This window comes from Ornithodoros turicata, chromosome 4, assembly GCF_037126465.1.
Source record: "Ornithodoros turicata isolate Travis chromosome 4, ASM3712646v1, whole genome shotgun sequence".
Taxonomy (NCBI): domain Eukaryota; kingdom Metazoa; phylum Arthropoda; class Arachnida; order Ixodida; family Argasidae; genus Ornithodoros; species Ornithodoros turicata.
Window position 1 is genome coordinate 2,695,266 of NC_088204.1, and position 18,301 is coordinate 2,713,566.

Genomic DNA, 18,301 nt, shown 5'->3' on the forward strand with positions numbered 1-18,301 from the left:
GTTTAAAGGAGTTGATTTCATAATTGTACTGCGCGCCTATGTATTGAGAAGCGAATTATTTTTCTACGTGCCTTACTTGGCGAAATACAGACCCTCCGAGGACCACCGCCGAATCCTATTGGTTCTCGTAAGCACGTGATCTATCCCCGGCCCCTCATCACCGCCGGAGCTGCTCGCCGCGATGTCACGTTTATCTTGGAAAGCTTGGGAACGAACTCTGACAACTCCTTTTCACATCACGACGATGTCTTCGAGCATCTTGTCACAATGGGTCGCTCGAGTCTTCCGCCGGGTTCGAACCTGCAACGTCGTGATCAGTAGGAAGCCAGCTTCTACCGGGCCCGTTTCGACACGCCATCCACATGAAACACATATAGGTGATGAGAATGGAAAAACACCGAAAGTGAAAGGGTTCGTTTCAACATCGGCCATTTCCTGTCCACGTTAAAACCATTCTTATTTGCATTCCCCCCTTTTTTTTTCATTCTTTCTCTCTTGTTTTTTTCACTTTGTGACATTTTCTGGTCTCTCGTTTGTGACAAGTGTTCCCACTGGTTCGGGATGCTTGTCTTCCCCCTCCCCCTAAAAAATACTGTGTTTTCTCCCCTTTTCTTCTTCTTCTTCTTCTTCAACTAACTGTGGCTAAGTGGTCTGGGGTAGCCGGTCTGACTTCGCTGTGACTTACGTCCCCTTTTTTTCTTGCTCTATCACATCACATCACATTATGGTAATCACATCGTGTCTTTTACATCTTCAGAAGCATCGCACTCGTGCAAAGGAAGATGAGCCTCTTGGGCTCTCCAGTAACCTCCCCCCATGTTCCTCACTCGTTCATTAGGGAGTTTTAGGGAACCACAGACTCTTCCCGACTCCCTCCCACAATGAACCAATCACAGCGCAGCGGGTCGAGTCGTCACGGTTGCTGAAACCGGTTTCCTTTTCCCGACTCCTTCTTCGAGTGCGGCGGCTGTCAACAACGAGAGGCCGTTTTGGAATTAAGCGGCATAAACCGTGAGAGATTCATGGTAGACGACGATTTACACCTTCCCCCTCGATGTACTGTGTGAAAATCCTTTAGCAAACGCTGCCAAAGAGTCGTCGATCATGCAGTCTGTAAATCCGAATTACTATTGTTTGCTACTACCAGACGGCGCTGTCGTTCATGATACGGAGTCGTATCGCGTAAGGGAACGTGGTTCTAAAACTCCTTTTCTGTCGTTACGTTACGGAAACCGGAATCGTAAAAGGAAAAGAAAACGTAGTACGCGCACGGTTTCCTGAAACTCTCGTATGCCGTTATTTCCGCCCTTTATCTCCGTCATGCGAGACTCTTCACCGAAACGATTCGGCTTTTCCTTGATTTTTTTTTTCATTTCTTTTACTTTTATCGTTTTCCTAGCCAAACCCAAGAAGAAGAAGGAGATAAATATAAGCGATATGGACGCAGATTCACCAAAACGAAAGCGAATGTGAACGATTTTATTGGAATAACACTATATATATGGCAGCTCCGCAACGCGTTTAAACAGTAGCAGAGATCAGGCGAGACTCATATGCAGTACAGAAAAGAAACAGAAAACAGCAAAAAAGGAGAACTAAGTCACATATTTCGCGTATATATTTTTTGCGATAACAAAGACAGGTGACCTGAACGTGGTACAATATCCATTATCTTTTTACTCTCTCAATTTTCGTGTTATTTTTTTTATAGGAGTGGCGCGGCACTTATTGGGCTGTCCAATTGCGCTTTCTCACCGGCCAGCAGTCCGATAAAATATGGCACCCTTCAATAAATTTCTTCGTCGACTGCTACCGCGTTGTGGTTTTCTGCCACACGTTGCTAGGTGGCTGCAGATGGCACTCGCTCTGGAAGGAGATAAGATATATAATGGGGGCTGAATGAGCTTTCGAGAAGATATGAGGGCAGATTGAAAAATCTGCAAAAAAAAGTCTCCTAACGGTCTTTCTCTGGAAACATCCTCTTTGTATCCTATCTCTTTATCTCTTACGTCACCGCGTACGCTGCATCCTTCTAATGTTGCGTAGTTGTATGTCTTTGTCCCATTGCAGCTCATATATCTCCAAGACGGAAAGGTTTCATTGTGGGTTTCCGAGAATATAATTGTTCTAAGTTCACCTCGATGCATTGCGGTATTGCTTAATGTGTGACACATGGGGTCACGACGTAAAAATGCCACTATACCTCTTGGCCAAGTTGTTGGTGGCAGCTCCGAGGGGGTACGCTTTAGACTGCGAGGTAGTGAAGTCGTATCCAATACACCACCGACTGTGCTTTCCAGACGAAGCCAGCCCTGTCTCTCGGCTACCCCATGGAAAGTAAGTTTGTTGACGACAGCCATATTGCAATTGGTCAGCTATACCTTCTCCTTAAACCCATAACCAACAACGTCTGCACGCTGCTCACAGCCACAGTCGCTTCGCAGTGGTCACGCTTAAATAAATTATGAAAAACGCAAAAATTGTTCTAGAGATACATTGGTCATTTTACGGAACTGCACTGAGGAAACTGTTTTCTGATTCCGAAGTGGCACAACGGTGTAGTTTTCTGTGTAGTTTCCCTCCCTTTTCTCAATAACGCGTCCTGGAGTAGCCAGTTCCGAGTAGCTCGAGACTAACATCTCCATTTTTTTCTTTTAAAAATCAATCAATAAATCATTCTCGAACCGGCAGTGGCATCACTCTCACTACATTCTCCCTCGTGCCTTATACAAGTACATCATCGTTACACACATCCACACGAACAAAAGCCGACAACAACAACAACAACACTTATATTATGAGGATGAAGTGGGGAGGTTTTCCACTTCAGGAGTGGAACGCTACCCCATAGCTACCCCATAGGCCAAAAACCGACAAAGACACACGTCACTGTCCAGAAACTCGTAAAACAGCATGTAGTATCACCCGCCCTCAACGCAAATACTCATTAAACTAAAGCCCATATTCATAAAAGCGACCGATCTGCAAAACCACGACAGCCCCAGCGTCCTGCCCTTCCGAGACGCTTTTCGATCCCAGCAGGCTTACATAAACAATAACCCGGTCCCGTCACCCACTGTCCCCGGTGAGATGTCACAACCCGCCTGTGCCTTCATAATTCACATTGTAACGGGCGCTTCCATGACGCAGCGAGAGCAGTACCGCCACCTTCGCTGGATTTCTGAATATAGCCATCGCTGAGTTTTACGGCCTCCTATACCTCAACCCCGCCCCTTACGCATATATGCCAGGCTTGAACCCACCGTCCCCTTCTTCTATTTTGTTTCCCTTCTGCCGATCGTATATTTTTCGGGCTTCTTTCCGACTGACGGTTTTTACAGCTCCTAAGCGTCATATGTTGAGTCGCGGCCTGTTTCGCTATGGTGGGGGAAAATGCGAGGGTCGTGGAAACGCGAGACATATTCATGCTCGAAACGTCGCATCTGCGGTATGATTTTGAGGTTTTGTGGCCAAACGAAAGGCGGAGTTCGAGGGCGTATTTGCGAACGTATACGCTCCAAGGCATCGTGACTCTTGGCCCTGAGTGATACAGAGTACCATATGTAAAAGGCGGTAGCTTTTGCGCAATCTAGTGAACCTCCATTCAAAGTTTTCAGCACCGCCACAATATTGAAACTACCGGAACTGGAACTCACGCGACTGTGACTTCTCCCCGCCAGTGAGTCGTCGGCCGTGGGAGAGGTCACGTGCGTACGAAGCCCAATAGGAATGGCCGATCCTGCTCCGACCTCGCCGCGGGTTCAGTTGTGTGTGTCTCGCCATCTAGAATACGTAGGAAAATATTTTTTATTCTTTTTCTTATTATTTATTTATTTTTTACAGCTGTAGCTGTTAAAGGGAATGTATCGGGAAATCGCTGTGGTTGTATCACCATAGTATCACAAAACCCTCCGCTTCTTCTTCTCTGTCTCCTTCTTCTGTCTGTTGACTGTCGGTTTCTTGCTATCTCGCAACAAAAAGAAAATTAATGAAGATGAAGAAAGAAGAATGAAATAAATAAAAAAAGAAAAGAAGAAGAATGAAGATGAAGAAAGAATAATAAAATAAATAAAAGAAAAGAATGAAGAAGAAAGAAAAGGGCTAAGTCTAAGGCTTTGCTATACGTGAGCCCAGCGAAAAGCAAGTAGCCCAGCATGGAAGTTAGTGAAAAGTATAAGATTACTCCGCGATATTATACTATACGCAGTCAACCGGATAACCAAAAGTCACGCAACTTAGACCTCTCCCTGTTTGCAAACAAATGACGTCATAGTGTTCGACAGCGCCACCGGTTTGGTAGAGTTGAACTACGCTCGAAGTTAGGGGCGAAGAAGGTCTCGCCCGAAAACCATGGTCTTGAGGCGATGATCTCTGAATGGGACGCGACCTTCGGTCCTACTTTTCTTGAGATGGGAGGCAGCGAACAATTGTCCATTCGTGGAACCTAGAGTCACTAAATAAGCTACGCTTCAGAGTATCGACACTGAGTTCCAAGAGCGAGCATGCGCCATCTTGTTTCCGCGCCGCGCTTCCCACGCGCACGCGCACTGAGCACGTTAGCGCACCATGCCATCTATCGTGCGCGGGTGAAATGTTCCTTTCGTTTACAAGCAGCAGTTGACGGCCTTGAGCTTACATTGACATCTTCGCGACGCTCTGGTGGACAATACATGGATTAACTCAACAATCATACACGCTTCTCTATCCCACAGCGAGCATTATGTTAGTCATCTTTGATCCTCAACTGGGGACGGTACCCGTGTGTGCGAAAACAAGATGGCGCTCCTGCTCTCCCTTGGACCCAGATCCCCCAAACTCACCACGGAAAAGCGTGCAACGAAGAAGGCCGCCACTAGATACCCCACTGTTGCCGTTCCGGATCACTTCAGCGCGCTAAGTTTAGCGGCAAAATGTTTTTGTTGTTTCTGCGAATGAATCTAGTCTTTATATGTCCAAATAAAACGCGTATAACAACTTTCTCAGTCGTGTTTCACTTTTTGGTCCCGTTTTTAAACGTGTTGAGCGATAGGAAGGATCTAGTGCACGGCTGCGTGCATCACATTGCGTACCTGCCGTACCAGGCGCCGCAGGCGCTGCAGGCGTCCATTTCTCCTTCGGTGACTTGGCCTGGCTTGGATTGTGCTTCAACTGGATCTTTAGCGCGCTACAATCCACGCAAGACAACGTCTGGTAACAATGGGGTATCTAAGGGCGGCCTCCGGCATTGCACGCATCGGGATAGGAACAAATACATGGGAAAATGGCGGCCTTGGGGGACCTGCTTGGACCTCAGTGTCGATACTCTGAAGCGAAGCTTATTTAGTGACTCTAGTGGAACCCAGCTCTCCCCTTCCGATCTGTTTCGGTTTCACTCGGCCTACCAACGTCATGATGACGTTTCTCGGGTAGAGGTTTATTGTCCTTGCTCGTGGTTTTTTGGGCCACCACAGATTTAGTACCGTTATACCGCACACGGCGATGGAGAGCTATATACAAGCCATTTCCGTTACTACACAGCTAATGAACACTCACGACAGGTCGAGTACTTGAAAATAGTGCTTTGGATGCTACTTTTACGGGCATTATTGCAGGTGTGCATGCAGGTGAGTACAGCTTTACCTGCATCTCTGTCGAAAGCTATAAACGGAACTTTACGATTGTTTCACCGCGGGGGATCAATATAGGATGGACGATGCACTGTTTTCCACACGTAATGAGGTTAACGACGCTTTGACTGCCACCTGGCGACCTCCTCTGTTACAGACGGCGCCTGACGGAAACCACTGTTTTTGACGCTCATAATGTAAGAACCAGGGTTGCCTTTTTCCTGGCCACTTCGATTGCACGATACATACGCATCAGAACATGGCAACTGCAAGCATCGATGCTGTGAGCGTTTTGAACCTTTAGCATCTAAACTGAAACACATAAAGAAAGAAGTTTAAGAAGGACCAGTAATATAACGCCTCATTTAATGTTGGTACTTCGTTCTTCCTTATTATATGTATTAATAATAAGCGCGAGTGTAGATTTACACGTTATATTTGAGTACGACCCACATTTGTGTGGCTATACACTCTTAAAAATGAGGGGGGGGGGGTGTCGAGGTAGCTTGCCGTTGTTGGCCGCATGAACTTCACCACATAGCACGCTCCCAGCCAACCATCATCCCGAATGACAACGTTCTCGCCCCTGATTTGCTGAAAACGGGAGGAGGAGCCTATTTTGTGTTTATTATGCACGGCACAAAATAGGCTCCTCCTCACGTTTTCAACAAATCTAGGGCGAGAACGTTGTCATTCGGGGTGATGTTTGGCTAGGAGCGTGCTATGTGGTGAAGTTCATTTTTAAGAGTGTGCACTCTTAAAAATGAATTTCACCGCATGGCACGCTCCTAGCCAACCATCATCGCGAATGATATCGTTATCTGCCCTGATTGGCTCAACACACGAGGCGTACGCCTTTTTTGTGGCAATTATGAACAGCATAAGTGTCACAAAAAAGGCGTACGCTTCCCGTTTTGAACAAATCAGGGCATATAACGATATCATTCGAGATGACGGTTGGCTAAGAGCGTGCTATGCGGTGAAGTTCATTTTTAAGAGTGTACATGCTGCATGTGCCGCAGGGTAGGACTGCGGTCTTTTATTACTTCTTCTTATTAATTATGTTATTCATTCGGTGTCGACTGTAGAGTGCTATTCGGTCTCGACTGATCTCTAAGCTTTTCCAGTAATGTTATCGTCAGCGTATTTCCGTATAAGCAAGGCCCTATGCGCTCTCAAAACAGAACTTCACCGCATAGCACGCTGTGCGCCAACCATTGCCACGAATGATAGGGTTATCGCCTCTGATTCGAAGAGAGAGAGAGGGGGGGGGGGGGGCGTACGCCTTTTTGTGGCAATTTTCATATATCCAAATTGCCACAAAAAGGCGTACGCCCCCTATCTCTCATCGAATCAGAGCCGGTAACCCTATCATCCGTCGTGACAATGGTTGGCGCACAGCGTGCTATATGCGGTGAAGTTCAGTTTTTAGGGTATACAGACATTATGTACCGTCATCATCATCATCATCATCATCTAGACATTGAAAGGACGGTTAAAACTCAACCGCCTCCTTTTTTTTTTTCTTCCCAGCCGCGCTATACGATCATCAAAAAGGAAAATCTACCGTCTATAGGAAACACGAGGCACAGCTTGCGAAGATATCCGATGGAGGGCTATATCCTTCCAGACTCAACCAATCTTATCCGCGCCATCCCTTTCTTTCTTTCTTTCTCCTTTCTTTCTCCTTTCTCTTTCATCTCTCAGAGGTGTGTGTTTGCGTGCGCGACTAGCTGATATATCGTCTTTCCCTTTCTTTCCCGGTGCGCTCTACAAAGCGGAAGGCCAAGTCAGATATTGCCTGGGACGCGCACACACAGACTGTATGTTTGCTTACTATAGGTGGGGCTGTATACCATCTTACTTTTCTCTCTCTCTCTCTCCCTCTGCTCCATATCCTGTCTTTTTGAGCGCCTGTTTTTTTTTCCCGAGACCCACTTGAGAATGTTGATGAAAGGACGACTAGTGTTTTGACGTTTGTCTTACTGTTATTATTCTATCGGACGAGAGGCGCTCACTGTCCATATTGGCTGCCCTGTGCGTCGAACGCACACGGAAGAAGTGCCTTCTCTGAGCCTTTCCTTTTCCTGTCAGAGTGGCGGAGAAGTTTACGACGCGTAGAATATAATATCGCACGTCGTATACTCAACTCCGCTCTTTACGTAGAGTCGGTTATAGTGACATGTTTTTGTACGTTTTATTCCTATAAGCGGCCCTCTAAGATAATACTCTGCTCTTGGCAGCTGTCCTCACTTGTCGTTGGCTTCGCGCGTTTAGCAAAAGTGTGGGCTGCCTATTTTTAAAGCGATAGCCTCATACACTCTTAGAAATGAACTTCACCGCGTAGCACGCTCCTAGCCAACCATAATCTCAAATGATATCGTTATCTTCCCTGATTTGTTGAAAACGGTAGGCGTACGCGTTATTTGTGACAATTATGAACCGCATAAGTGTCACAAAAAAGGCGTACGCCTCCGGTTTTCAACAAATCAGGGAAGATAACGATATCATTCGAGATTATGATTGGCTAGGAGCATGCTATGCGGTGAAGTTCATTTTTAAGAGTGTAGGGCCCACCAACTTCAGCAGTTGAGAGGTCCGTCAATGGCTGCACGGTTTCGCTCGTTACTCGGCTGTTCGTAGGCAAAAAATGCCCCGTGGACGTCGTCTGACCGAGAACGAGCAAGGCAAAGCCCGTACATCGCTGCGCAGCTGCATCGTTCAGTCAAACTGAGTGAGCCATTCTTTTTTTTTTCATTTTTTTTTTCAAGAATGGTAGCAAAAATGGGTACACTCTAAAAACAGAGCTTCACCGAATAGCACGCTGCGCGCCAACCATTGCCACGAATGATAGGGTTATCGCTGGTGATTGGAAGACAGAGGGGGGCGTACGCCTTTTTGTGACAATTTTCATATATCCAAATTGCCACAAAAAGGCGTACGCCCCCCTCTGTTTTCGAATCAGAAGCGATAACCCTATCATTCGTGGCAATGGTTGGCGCGCAGCGTGCTATGCGGTGAAGTTCTGTTTTTAGAGTGTTAGTTCAGTTCCGAAAGGTCCAGGAAGCTGTCTACGCATGATGAGGGTGAGGTTAGGACGACGCGTGTCCAACGGCCCAATATATCCGCCAATCAGAAAAAAAAAAAAAAACAGAAATGGTCCTCGCTGGCTCCAAGTGGACGATGCTGAGTGCAATCGTGCAGAGAACCATGAAAAGTGCTCCGAAGCTCACCGTTTCGCACAAGGCGCGCTCGCGTGGGATTTGCCAACACCACCTAGTTACAGGAAGCCTGCTTACTCGTCGACGTGACGCAACAAGTAAGAGTCAGCCAATTAGAATAGTGTTTTCAACGGCCGTACCCAATCACGAACGTGCTTTCAGCGGTCGTAGCCATGTGGGGGACGAACCAGCGTCGTTTGCGAGTAGTGATTGAACGTCCCCGCGTACTAGATGGGACAGCTTTAAAATAAAACGCAAAACGGACGATCCTGACAGCTTCCGTCACTACTGGAAGGATTTACGCAATGACCTGCACTCTTAAAAATGAACTTCACCGCATAGCACGCTCCTAGCCAACCATTATCTCGAATGATATCGTTATCTGCCCTGATTTGTTGAAAACACGGGGCGTACGCCTTTTCTGTGACAATTATGAACAGCATAAGTGTCACAGAAATGGCGTACGCCCCCCGTTTTCAACAAATCAGGGCAGATAACGATATCATTCGAGATAATGGTTGGCTAGGAGCGTGCTATGAGGTGAAGTTCATTTTTAAGAGTGTGCTTTACCATTGCAAACGAAACTTCGTGGCGGATATCAGTGATGGTTTGGGGCACCTTCTGCATAGCCTTATCAGACAGTCCTCCACGGTGACCTTCTTCCGTTCCCTCGTCGTCGACGTCGGCAGGACCTGGTCTTCCAGCGAGACAACGCTGCAATACACGTGTGAGGCAGTCCACCCGAGCATGGCTGGAGGCTAAAGAAGTCACGGTGCTGCCTTTGCCAGCGCCCTGACCTAAACACTTGAAAAAACCTGGGGGAAAACCTCGAGGAAAACCTGGGGGAATCGTTTTACGCAGGGTTTACGCGGCGCGGACGCCAGTATGGTACCTGCCAAGATCTCAAAGAAGCTTTAAGGAATGCGTGGGGGGTCCGTCGATACTGACACAGCACGCAACCTAATTGAGATTGTGCCCTACGAAGAATTCAGCGATATAATATTCTTTTTCTCTCAGAAAATATACATTTGAAAAAAGACAACAAAAAAAAAGTTCCGGATGTCCCTCTATTTTTGCGCCAGGTCAAAATGCAAAAATGTGTGAAAAAAGTACACGACACAGTACCGTAAAACAGAAAATTAACTTTTCTGTGGTGTTCATCGATTCTGAATCCAATAAAACAGTTTTGACAACGTGAACCTGGGACACTATTCAGCAATTCTCGGGGGTGTCCCTATATTTATGCGCCTCACTGTATACGTAGTCCAACATGAGACGCCGTATATAGCGCCCACGTACTTCCTGGCAGACCAATCTAAGGGACATCCAGCAAACTCCACGGCTAAAAGACTTTATTGCGTGCTGTCTATTCCGGCGTGTCTTTTCCGACTCGGGTCTGTTTGTCATGCAATCCGACGATCCGCACAGCACGTATTGTCAACAGCGACATCTCATTCTGACCACCAGGGGTCGTTGACTCTTTTATATGGGGACAGCCATATTCATCTGACCGAACATGGGGCTGCTTGAAGAATCCGTGGGAGCTATTACACGGTTATTTGTGGAGTGAGATTTTTTTTTATATAGTGGCAGAAGGATCATTGGCTGTTCGGTGCGTAGTGTTGGATACGCAAACCCCTTGAAGTGCGTCAGAACAGGTCTTGAGGGTCCTTGTGGGGCTGCTTCTTTATGGAATATTGTTTCCACTGTGTGCATGTGTGTGGCTTTCGCACTTAGAGATCCGAAGGTGTCTGGGACATAAGGAGGTCAACATTGCAATTCTACCTTGCTTTCTTACAGCCAAGCAACACATTTTTATTGTTGGCGCCACGTCCAACTGTTGCTGGCAAGTGGCAAGTGTTACTTCGAAGGTTTCAAAACATTTAGTGCTATAAACAGAGCAGAAAACCGAACTGTATCCCTCTCTTCCTCCCCAGCACTTTTCACACCGTCTCTAACGACGCGCAAAGAGATAGCAGCGCCCAGTTCTTCTCCCCCATAACAACGAAATAAATCCCCCCGATATTTGAGCAAGGAAGACATAATATTTGCAGTGAACGAAAGCAAAGGATCGCGTCTGACTTTTTCTCTCTCGGTTGCAAATTTATAGATTGGAAAGGTTCGAAATCTACGATTCCTCCTAAACGATTCCATTCGTGTTTCACGAAGAAAGATAGAAGTCACTGCAAAGGTTAGCCAGGCTTTAGGAGTCGAACCCACGTCTTGTGGATTACCGCAGCCTCAGAACATCGAGTTCCATGTTCCAGCCTCAGAACGTCAGTTCTCTCGTATTTCACCTAAGATTGCATCGTATTGTAAGGAGAGAATCATGATATTGTCTGCTCCCTGTCACACGATTGGTTACGTAGAATGTTGACGTGTTGGTTGTCATATGAGAGTGCGGACAGCATCATCTACTAGAATACATCGCGCCATATAGGACGCCACGGGCATGTCCACGCATGTTGGATCGTTCTAACTATACGACCGCAAAGCGCAATAGCAAACCACAAAGAAACTTAATCCCTTCATCAGAAGACCCGAAACAGGATACATGAATCACACGTAGAGACACCTGCACGAAAGGCGGGCTCTCGTATGCAAATACGCCCATTCCACCTTTCTCCCAGACACGTTACGTGAATTCCACTCCATCACGCAATCGCCGCTGCCTCCTGATTGGCTGTTTAGCATCGCCGTCACGTCGTCTGCCATCTTGCTTTTGTCGGCCATCTCGCTTTGTTTTCCGTTTTTCCGCTTTCATCTTTCTCCTCCAATGCGCGATGTCACATTCAGCTGCAAGGATCCTATCGACGTTTTTCGTACCTCTTCTCTTCCCCCCCCATCTCTCTCTCTCTCTCTCTCTCTCTCGACCCTTCCCCTTTTGTTTCCATCCTCATTTTCTCGTTTATGATGGATTGCATTCCGACGCCTTGTGCCTCACACATTCAACGACGAAAAACGCTAATGGCGAAAAAGAACAACGGTGACTGCCGAACAAGCTTTTTTTGTCTCGCCAAAGAAGATCGTAACTGCTTTGTCTGCGTCACTAACAATCGCAGATAAGGATCTGACAAAAGAAAAACAAAAAAGATTTTGGTAACTCTACAAGTGTATAAGATACAGTCCGTTCACCGATCTTAGGAGGTAAAAACAATACGAGGAGCCGATTATATTTTACGAGCGGGGTAGTTTCCTCGAACTTATACCGCGCGGTCCGAAACGTCATTTACGACAATAGCAGCGGAGACCTTTAATTGGCTGCTCCCTGAAGGAGGATGTGACTAAGCAGGTACATGAAATACATATATACACTCATATTTCGGTAGCCTGTGTGTGTGTGTGTGTGGTGGCGGTATAATTATCCCTGGGCAAGTTGTTACGGCTCAGGAGGTCTTTAAAATTAGCCAAGCGTGGCGCTGGGGTGGTCCCCTCGACCAATGGGAATCGTCCGATGAAGTGTACACCTGCGGCGCTGATTTGCGGTTGGTCTGTACGCAGTTGCAACAGTAGCGCTGTGGTTGACAGTTGGGAAGTCGTGGAAGAAGCTCTGAGATAATTTATCATGAAATTGCGCGCGGCAGCTACGTAGCCGTCGGCTGGAACGGAAAGGCCTGATTAAAAGGTAAGGCTTTTTGTGGAGGACATTAATCGGAGGAGCAGTTCCGAAGTTTGGAGGCATCATACCCCGTTTTTAGCAATCCACTTTCGGTAATTAATTACAAGGTCGAACAGAATAGTCTCCAAGAACTGTTGGACAACATATTTTGTCCCGTTCCGCAGATGGGAATAGCTCCAGCAAAAGTGTCGTAATTTCTATCCGCACACGTTTTGCTGAGTACGACGACTGATTCTGCAGAAGGCATAACATCTCCAATATCTCATTCCGTATGCCTACTATTCACTGCATAATAATATGTCGGTTGATGCGTCATTATCAACCTCTTGCGTCCTTTTATCCATGCTGTTACCGTGTATTCACACGAGCGACATTCCCTCAGAAGCGGAAGATGCGAAAAGCGTCACAGCCACAAGATATTCCGTAGCAGACGACAGAAAAACACGCCGACGGTGTCGTCTGCTAAGTGTCGTCTGCTAAATGCGCAGTACGCCACTCCCGCGGTATTCCGCACCGTGTGAATGCTCAACATAACACGGGATGGAACTTCGGCTCCATGAGCAGTGGTTTGGCTTTCACTTCCACTAGAATATTCCGTGAGGATGTCGCTCGTGTGAATACACGGTTAAGGTAACGGTTAGTTGCTTCACATATTCAACGGCATCCCTGTTAGCTCACCTACCGTATACTACAGCCGATTCCCGACACACATATACTACACCTACTGCTTCGTGTATACTTCACTCCATACTCCACCTCTCCGAGAAAACAAGCTGGGAAGACGGCCAACAGGCGAGAAAGTAAAAATCCTAAGGCCTCAACTGGACCGTAACCAAATTTATCACTTTTTTCCTTCCGATCTGCTCTGGACAGGGTGCGGAAAAACACCCCTTCGCAAAACATAAACGCGGCCGTTCTTGTAGCTCCCTTTCCCTCTCTTCTGATCCCTTTTTCCTTCCTGTTTCTTCCCGCACACAAACCCTTATTGCCCTCTTATACGGCTTCTCTCTCTCTGTTCTATCTCCTTAACCCTCTCTTTTCTTTCTCGACAGGCTCTTTCATTTCCTTTTATGTGCACTACATCAATGTCCGAAACGGACGCCATAACCCCCTAATTGCTGTATTCTGCTTCGTCTGCTACCGACAACACTTTCTCTCTTTCTCTCTCTTTTTTTTTCAACTCCTTCCTTGCCACGAACACGAGACGGCGGGCTCCTGTAGCCTCGTTCTCAGTGCTGCTTCTTCATGTTGCAGGCATAGAGGGAGCTAATGACGTGGAAACGGACTTGACTCTGCTGTTCTAGCCAGTTTTCTGGCTGAGAGTCGTTTGTTACGGCAGTTCTGCGCCAATGCGACTTCGGTTTCCGCTTTCCGCGTTTTGCGTGCCGGGAAAAGATGGTGTGTTACTCCTACGTCTAGCTTTTCTTCTAGTTTCTTCTATTTGTGCTTTGTGCTGTCTTATGATTGGTAGCGGCAGGGGTGAATATAGCGCAGGGTCGTGCAGGGGGGAAACAGTTGATTTGCCGAGATAAAGTACCCGATTTCTCTCGCAAAGAAAAAAAGCTTTTGTGACGGTCGACGAAACTTTCGTCAGTCGTGCATGATGTGGCCGAAAATCGTCTAAAATTGTTTAATGATTTCATATTTGTTTTCGTACGTGACGAAAAAATTATAAGCCTCTCTCTTCTACGCATCGTTAATGGATGGTCTTCTATGCATTGTCATTGTCCTGGTCTCTCTATAGCTTTGAACAGAACTCAGTGGCTATATTTACCAAAAGCGAGACAACACAGATGCACCTTAGGCTTCAAATTTGTGTTTTAAAAGTTCGGAAAACTTACGGTGAGGAAGTTTAGGCCGCTACAGAGCTAACCGACACACACGTGCGCGCTTGGCTTGTGACACTGGGTTCTGATACATTCATACATATTGTGAGAGTTGAGTTGATAAGATCCGCTCGTTGGTGGTAACCAAGGTCGTGCTGAAGACTGGGAGGTGGTGGGTTCGAATCCTACCGCCGGCTGTGCTGTCTGAGGTTTTCCCTGGGTTTTCCGAAGACTTTCCAGACGAATGTCGGCACAGTTCCCCCTGAAGTCGGCCCAGGACGCATACTAACCCCCCTGTCCCCCACTCCTTCCTGCTATCCTCTCTCCGTCTGTCCACATCTGTACGTCGCTCATAGCCACAGTTGCTTCGCGGCGCTAACACCCAATAAAAAAAAATGAGTTGATAAGAAAAGAAAAAAATGGAGAAATAGGCACTCATTACGAGAGCCGGGTACTCCAGATCACTTAGGAAAACACAAATGGCTATCTACAATAAAACCAATGAGTGACAAAGACTCTCAGTCAGTCACTCACACACACTGTCTACACACACTGTCAGTCACACTGTGTCCACCAACTTGGAGTCTGCGCAAAATCGCACAAACGCTTGCATGGCGTGAAACTGATGGTCGGGTGTCCAAGGGCCCAGATCCTTAACGACATCAAATGGTCTGCCATCCAGCCGAGCTAACGAAGCTTGTAGAGATGGTCTGGTGCTACTGATACCGTGGACAGGGTAATAAGATATGTTCAGTGTCCTCAACAGTCCCACGGGGGCCACAGTTGGGTGAATCCGCCTTTCCAAGCTTGTGAAGAAGACGTCGGCTGTAAGGCACGTTGAGGCGGAGCCGGTATGGTAAAGTGACGCAAACGGCCGATGGAACGATCTCGGGAAAGTAGAGGCAAGCTCCGGGTCAACATATTGTGAGAGCCTTTTGGCTATTGCTGTTGACTCTCGTACTTTTCATGGTGGGCATAACCACGTCTATAGTACAGCCATAACACAATTTCTTGAGAGACAGAGACAAGAAAAACATATTTGATTCCCATTCTGCATTGTAAAAAAACAGGAAAGTTAAGTGTATCACACGGTGAACGTAGTCAGTGTTCTGTTATCTGATCATGTTCGGAACGTCGAGCCCCAGGTGCTGAAAAGAAAAGACAAGAAAAAGAGAAGATCAGAAGACACGATAACACCACCTTACGTAAAATGTGAGCATATCATGCGGTGAATCCCTCCTTTGGGGCCAACAGTGGAAGATTTGACGTTGGCAGCAGATCCCTGAGTGTTTGGGGCTAAGACGACGGGAGGAACGTACAAAGCACACTGTAAAAATTTAAGTTCACCGCATAGCACGCTCGTAGCCAACCATCATCTCGAATGATATCGTTATCTTCCCTGATTTGTTGAAAACGGGAGGCGTACGCCTTTTTTGTGACAGTTATGAACAGCATAAGTGTCACAAAAAGGCGTACGCCTCCCGTTTTCAACAAATCAGGGCACACAACGATATCATCCGAGATGATGGTTGGCTACGAGCGTGCTATGCGGATGAAGTTCAGTTTTTAGAGTGCACGATTGGAGTGTTTTGTCCACACTCTTAGAAGTGAACTTCACCACATAGCACGCTCGTAGCCAACCATCATCCCGAATGACAACGTTCTCGTCCCTGATTTGCTGAAAACTGGAGGAGGAGCCTATTTTGTGTCCATTATGCACGGCACAAAATAGGCTCCTCCTCCCGTTTTCAACAAATCTAAGGCGAGAACGTTGTCATTCGGGGTGATGGTTGGCTAGGAGCGTGCTATGTGGTGAAGTTCATTTTTAAGAGTGCAGACAGGCATCATCACTGTCGCATTCGGTGCTACATAGATGTTGCTGACTTTGTAACCTGCGACCGGAAGCTGCTTCGTTTTCTCGTTAGATGTCGCTATATAGTTCCTCCCGTGTAGAGCAACGGGCCTCTGTAGAGCAATTGCCTTCCAACCATTGGCCCACCATCCGTTGTTTGTCGGAAGTGTACAAAGCGAGCAATTAGTGCCGCTGAAGCAGCTCTCTTCGCAGTCTTCTGGCACGTTTCTGGCCCTTCCTGGCTGTTCGTTAAGGCTGACGCAATTTCCACACTCGTACCGTTCGTGATGAGCAGAGTTCCGCTAATATAGTTGCCCCTTATTAGTTCCTCTATAATGGCCGCCGGTTCTTCGGCTATACCAGTGAAACATGAGCGTACATTTTCTGGGATCAAATCCACAGAGTTGCCGCTCAAGCTGCTCTTCGTCTTTGTAAAAAAAAGGAAATTTGTGTAGTAGAACTGCCAAGCTGATGTGCCTATACAAGTCGTGTACGGATATGGACAGAGTGAGAGCGGATAACGAGAAAGAATGGAAGACTGGGGTGTTAATTAGTATATGCGTCCTGGGCCGGCTTCGAGGGGAAGTGTGCTCTCAAGTGTGTGCAAAATTTGCCCGAAAAACCGAGAAAAAAACATCGGAGAGCCCATGCGGTGATGGAATGGGACCCAGCAACCTCTCAGTCTTTCTGATGACCCTGAGAGTAACGACCATAGCAAGTACAGGGGGGTCCTTTTGGTTCCAACACACCATGCAAATGCTGTTTTTTTTTTTTTTTTTTTAAGACTGATGTCATCTTCAGGGTGCATGCTAATTCGTGCAGTTCTCAACTCTCTTCTCGTTTTTCCCTGCAGGTGTACCCGTAGCTGTGTCGGCAACCATGATGGGAGTGTGGCGCCCCCTGTGGATACTGGCGCTGCTGCTCCTCAACGTGGCGTTAACATCTTCTGCCAGAAGAGGAGGTGAGTCAGCGTTTTTTGATCATCCTCACCCCCCTGTATGCAAAGCGATCACTTCCAATATTTGATCGCGTGCTGCTGCCTTATTTGGATACAGCGCGACAACGTCAGCGACACCATGCTGCGTATGCACGCAGCTCCAAGCGGAGACAAAAGGCGACAGGTTGGATAACTAATTAAAGATGGCGAGCAGATGTCGAAGTGTTGTTGCACTTACGAAAGTTACCGCGAATAATACTTGTATTTTTGTTTTCGCTGCTCGTGGTGCTGAAAATGCGGGTTCCACGCTGTTTATACGTTGCAGAAAAGATTCCGTTGCTTACGCGCGTCGCTCGAGATTACAGATAAAATTTTCCTGTAAGACACGATACCGTTGGAGCCTTGTTTCGACGAGAAGACATAGCGCTACACGTCGCGTTCGTAAATAGTATAGAGCCTTTCACGTTCATGAAAGTTGATGGTCGCTGGACAAACAGGAAGAACACACACCCTCATGAAATACCCTCACCCTCATACACCCTCATGAACTACCTCATACACCCTCATGAACTACCTGTCAAGGTGACCTGTACGGGTAATGGAAGACAACGTTAATGCAGTGCAGTAAGAATCGCGGTGTAGCGTTTCAGTCCCAGTTTCACGTTGTCAAAAGTGTTTCTATTGGATTCAGCATCGCTGAAAACCCCAGTTTTTTTTTTTTTTTTTTTTAGAAGTTTGTGCCACGTATTTTTCCGCGCATTTTCGTATTTTGACCTGTTGCAAAAATATGGAGTTTCGCACTTGGGGTTTCATGTAATGTATTTTGTAACACATATGCGAAAAGAATATTAGATCACTTAGTGTTTCGTAGGGCCCCACTGGCAGCAATAACGTCGAGGAGACGCCGTTATGAACACTCTCCATTAGGTTGTGTGTGGTCTCAGTATCGATGGACTTCCGCGTCCCTTATTGCTTCTTTGAGCTCCTGGCAGTGGTACCATATACTGGCGTCCGTTCATGTAAATCCGCGACGCATAACGGTTCCCCGGAGGTTTTCACTTGGGTTTAAGTCAGGTTCACGGGCTGGCCAAGGTAGGACCGTGACTTCGTTAGCCTCCAGCCATATAGTACTCGGGTGAACTGGCTCACGTGTATATTGCGCAGCATCGTATCGCTGGAAGTTGAGGCTCCGACGACGTCGACGACGAGGCAACGGAAGAAGGAGACATTGGAGAACTGT

At 47.0% G+C, this 18,301-nt stretch overlaps 1 protein-coding gene across 3 annotated transcripts in view; it reads left to right on the forward strand.

Moving 5' to 3' along the window:
* Nucleotides 1-18,301, forward strand: part of LOC135390658 (latrophilin Cirl-like) — a 472,208-nt gene that overhangs the window by 334,605 nt on the left and 119,302 nt on the right. For all 3 annotated transcript variants that reach the window (XM_064620454.1, XM_064620457.1, XM_064620458.1), the window contains one exon: nucleotides 16,978-17,085. In XM_064620454.1, coding sequence (XP_064476524.1) covers nucleotides 17,004-17,085 — 82 coding nt within the window. In that variant the 5' untranslated portion in view covers nucleotides 16,978-17,003. The remainder of the gene's footprint in view (nucleotides 1-16,977; nucleotides 17,086-18,301) is intronic.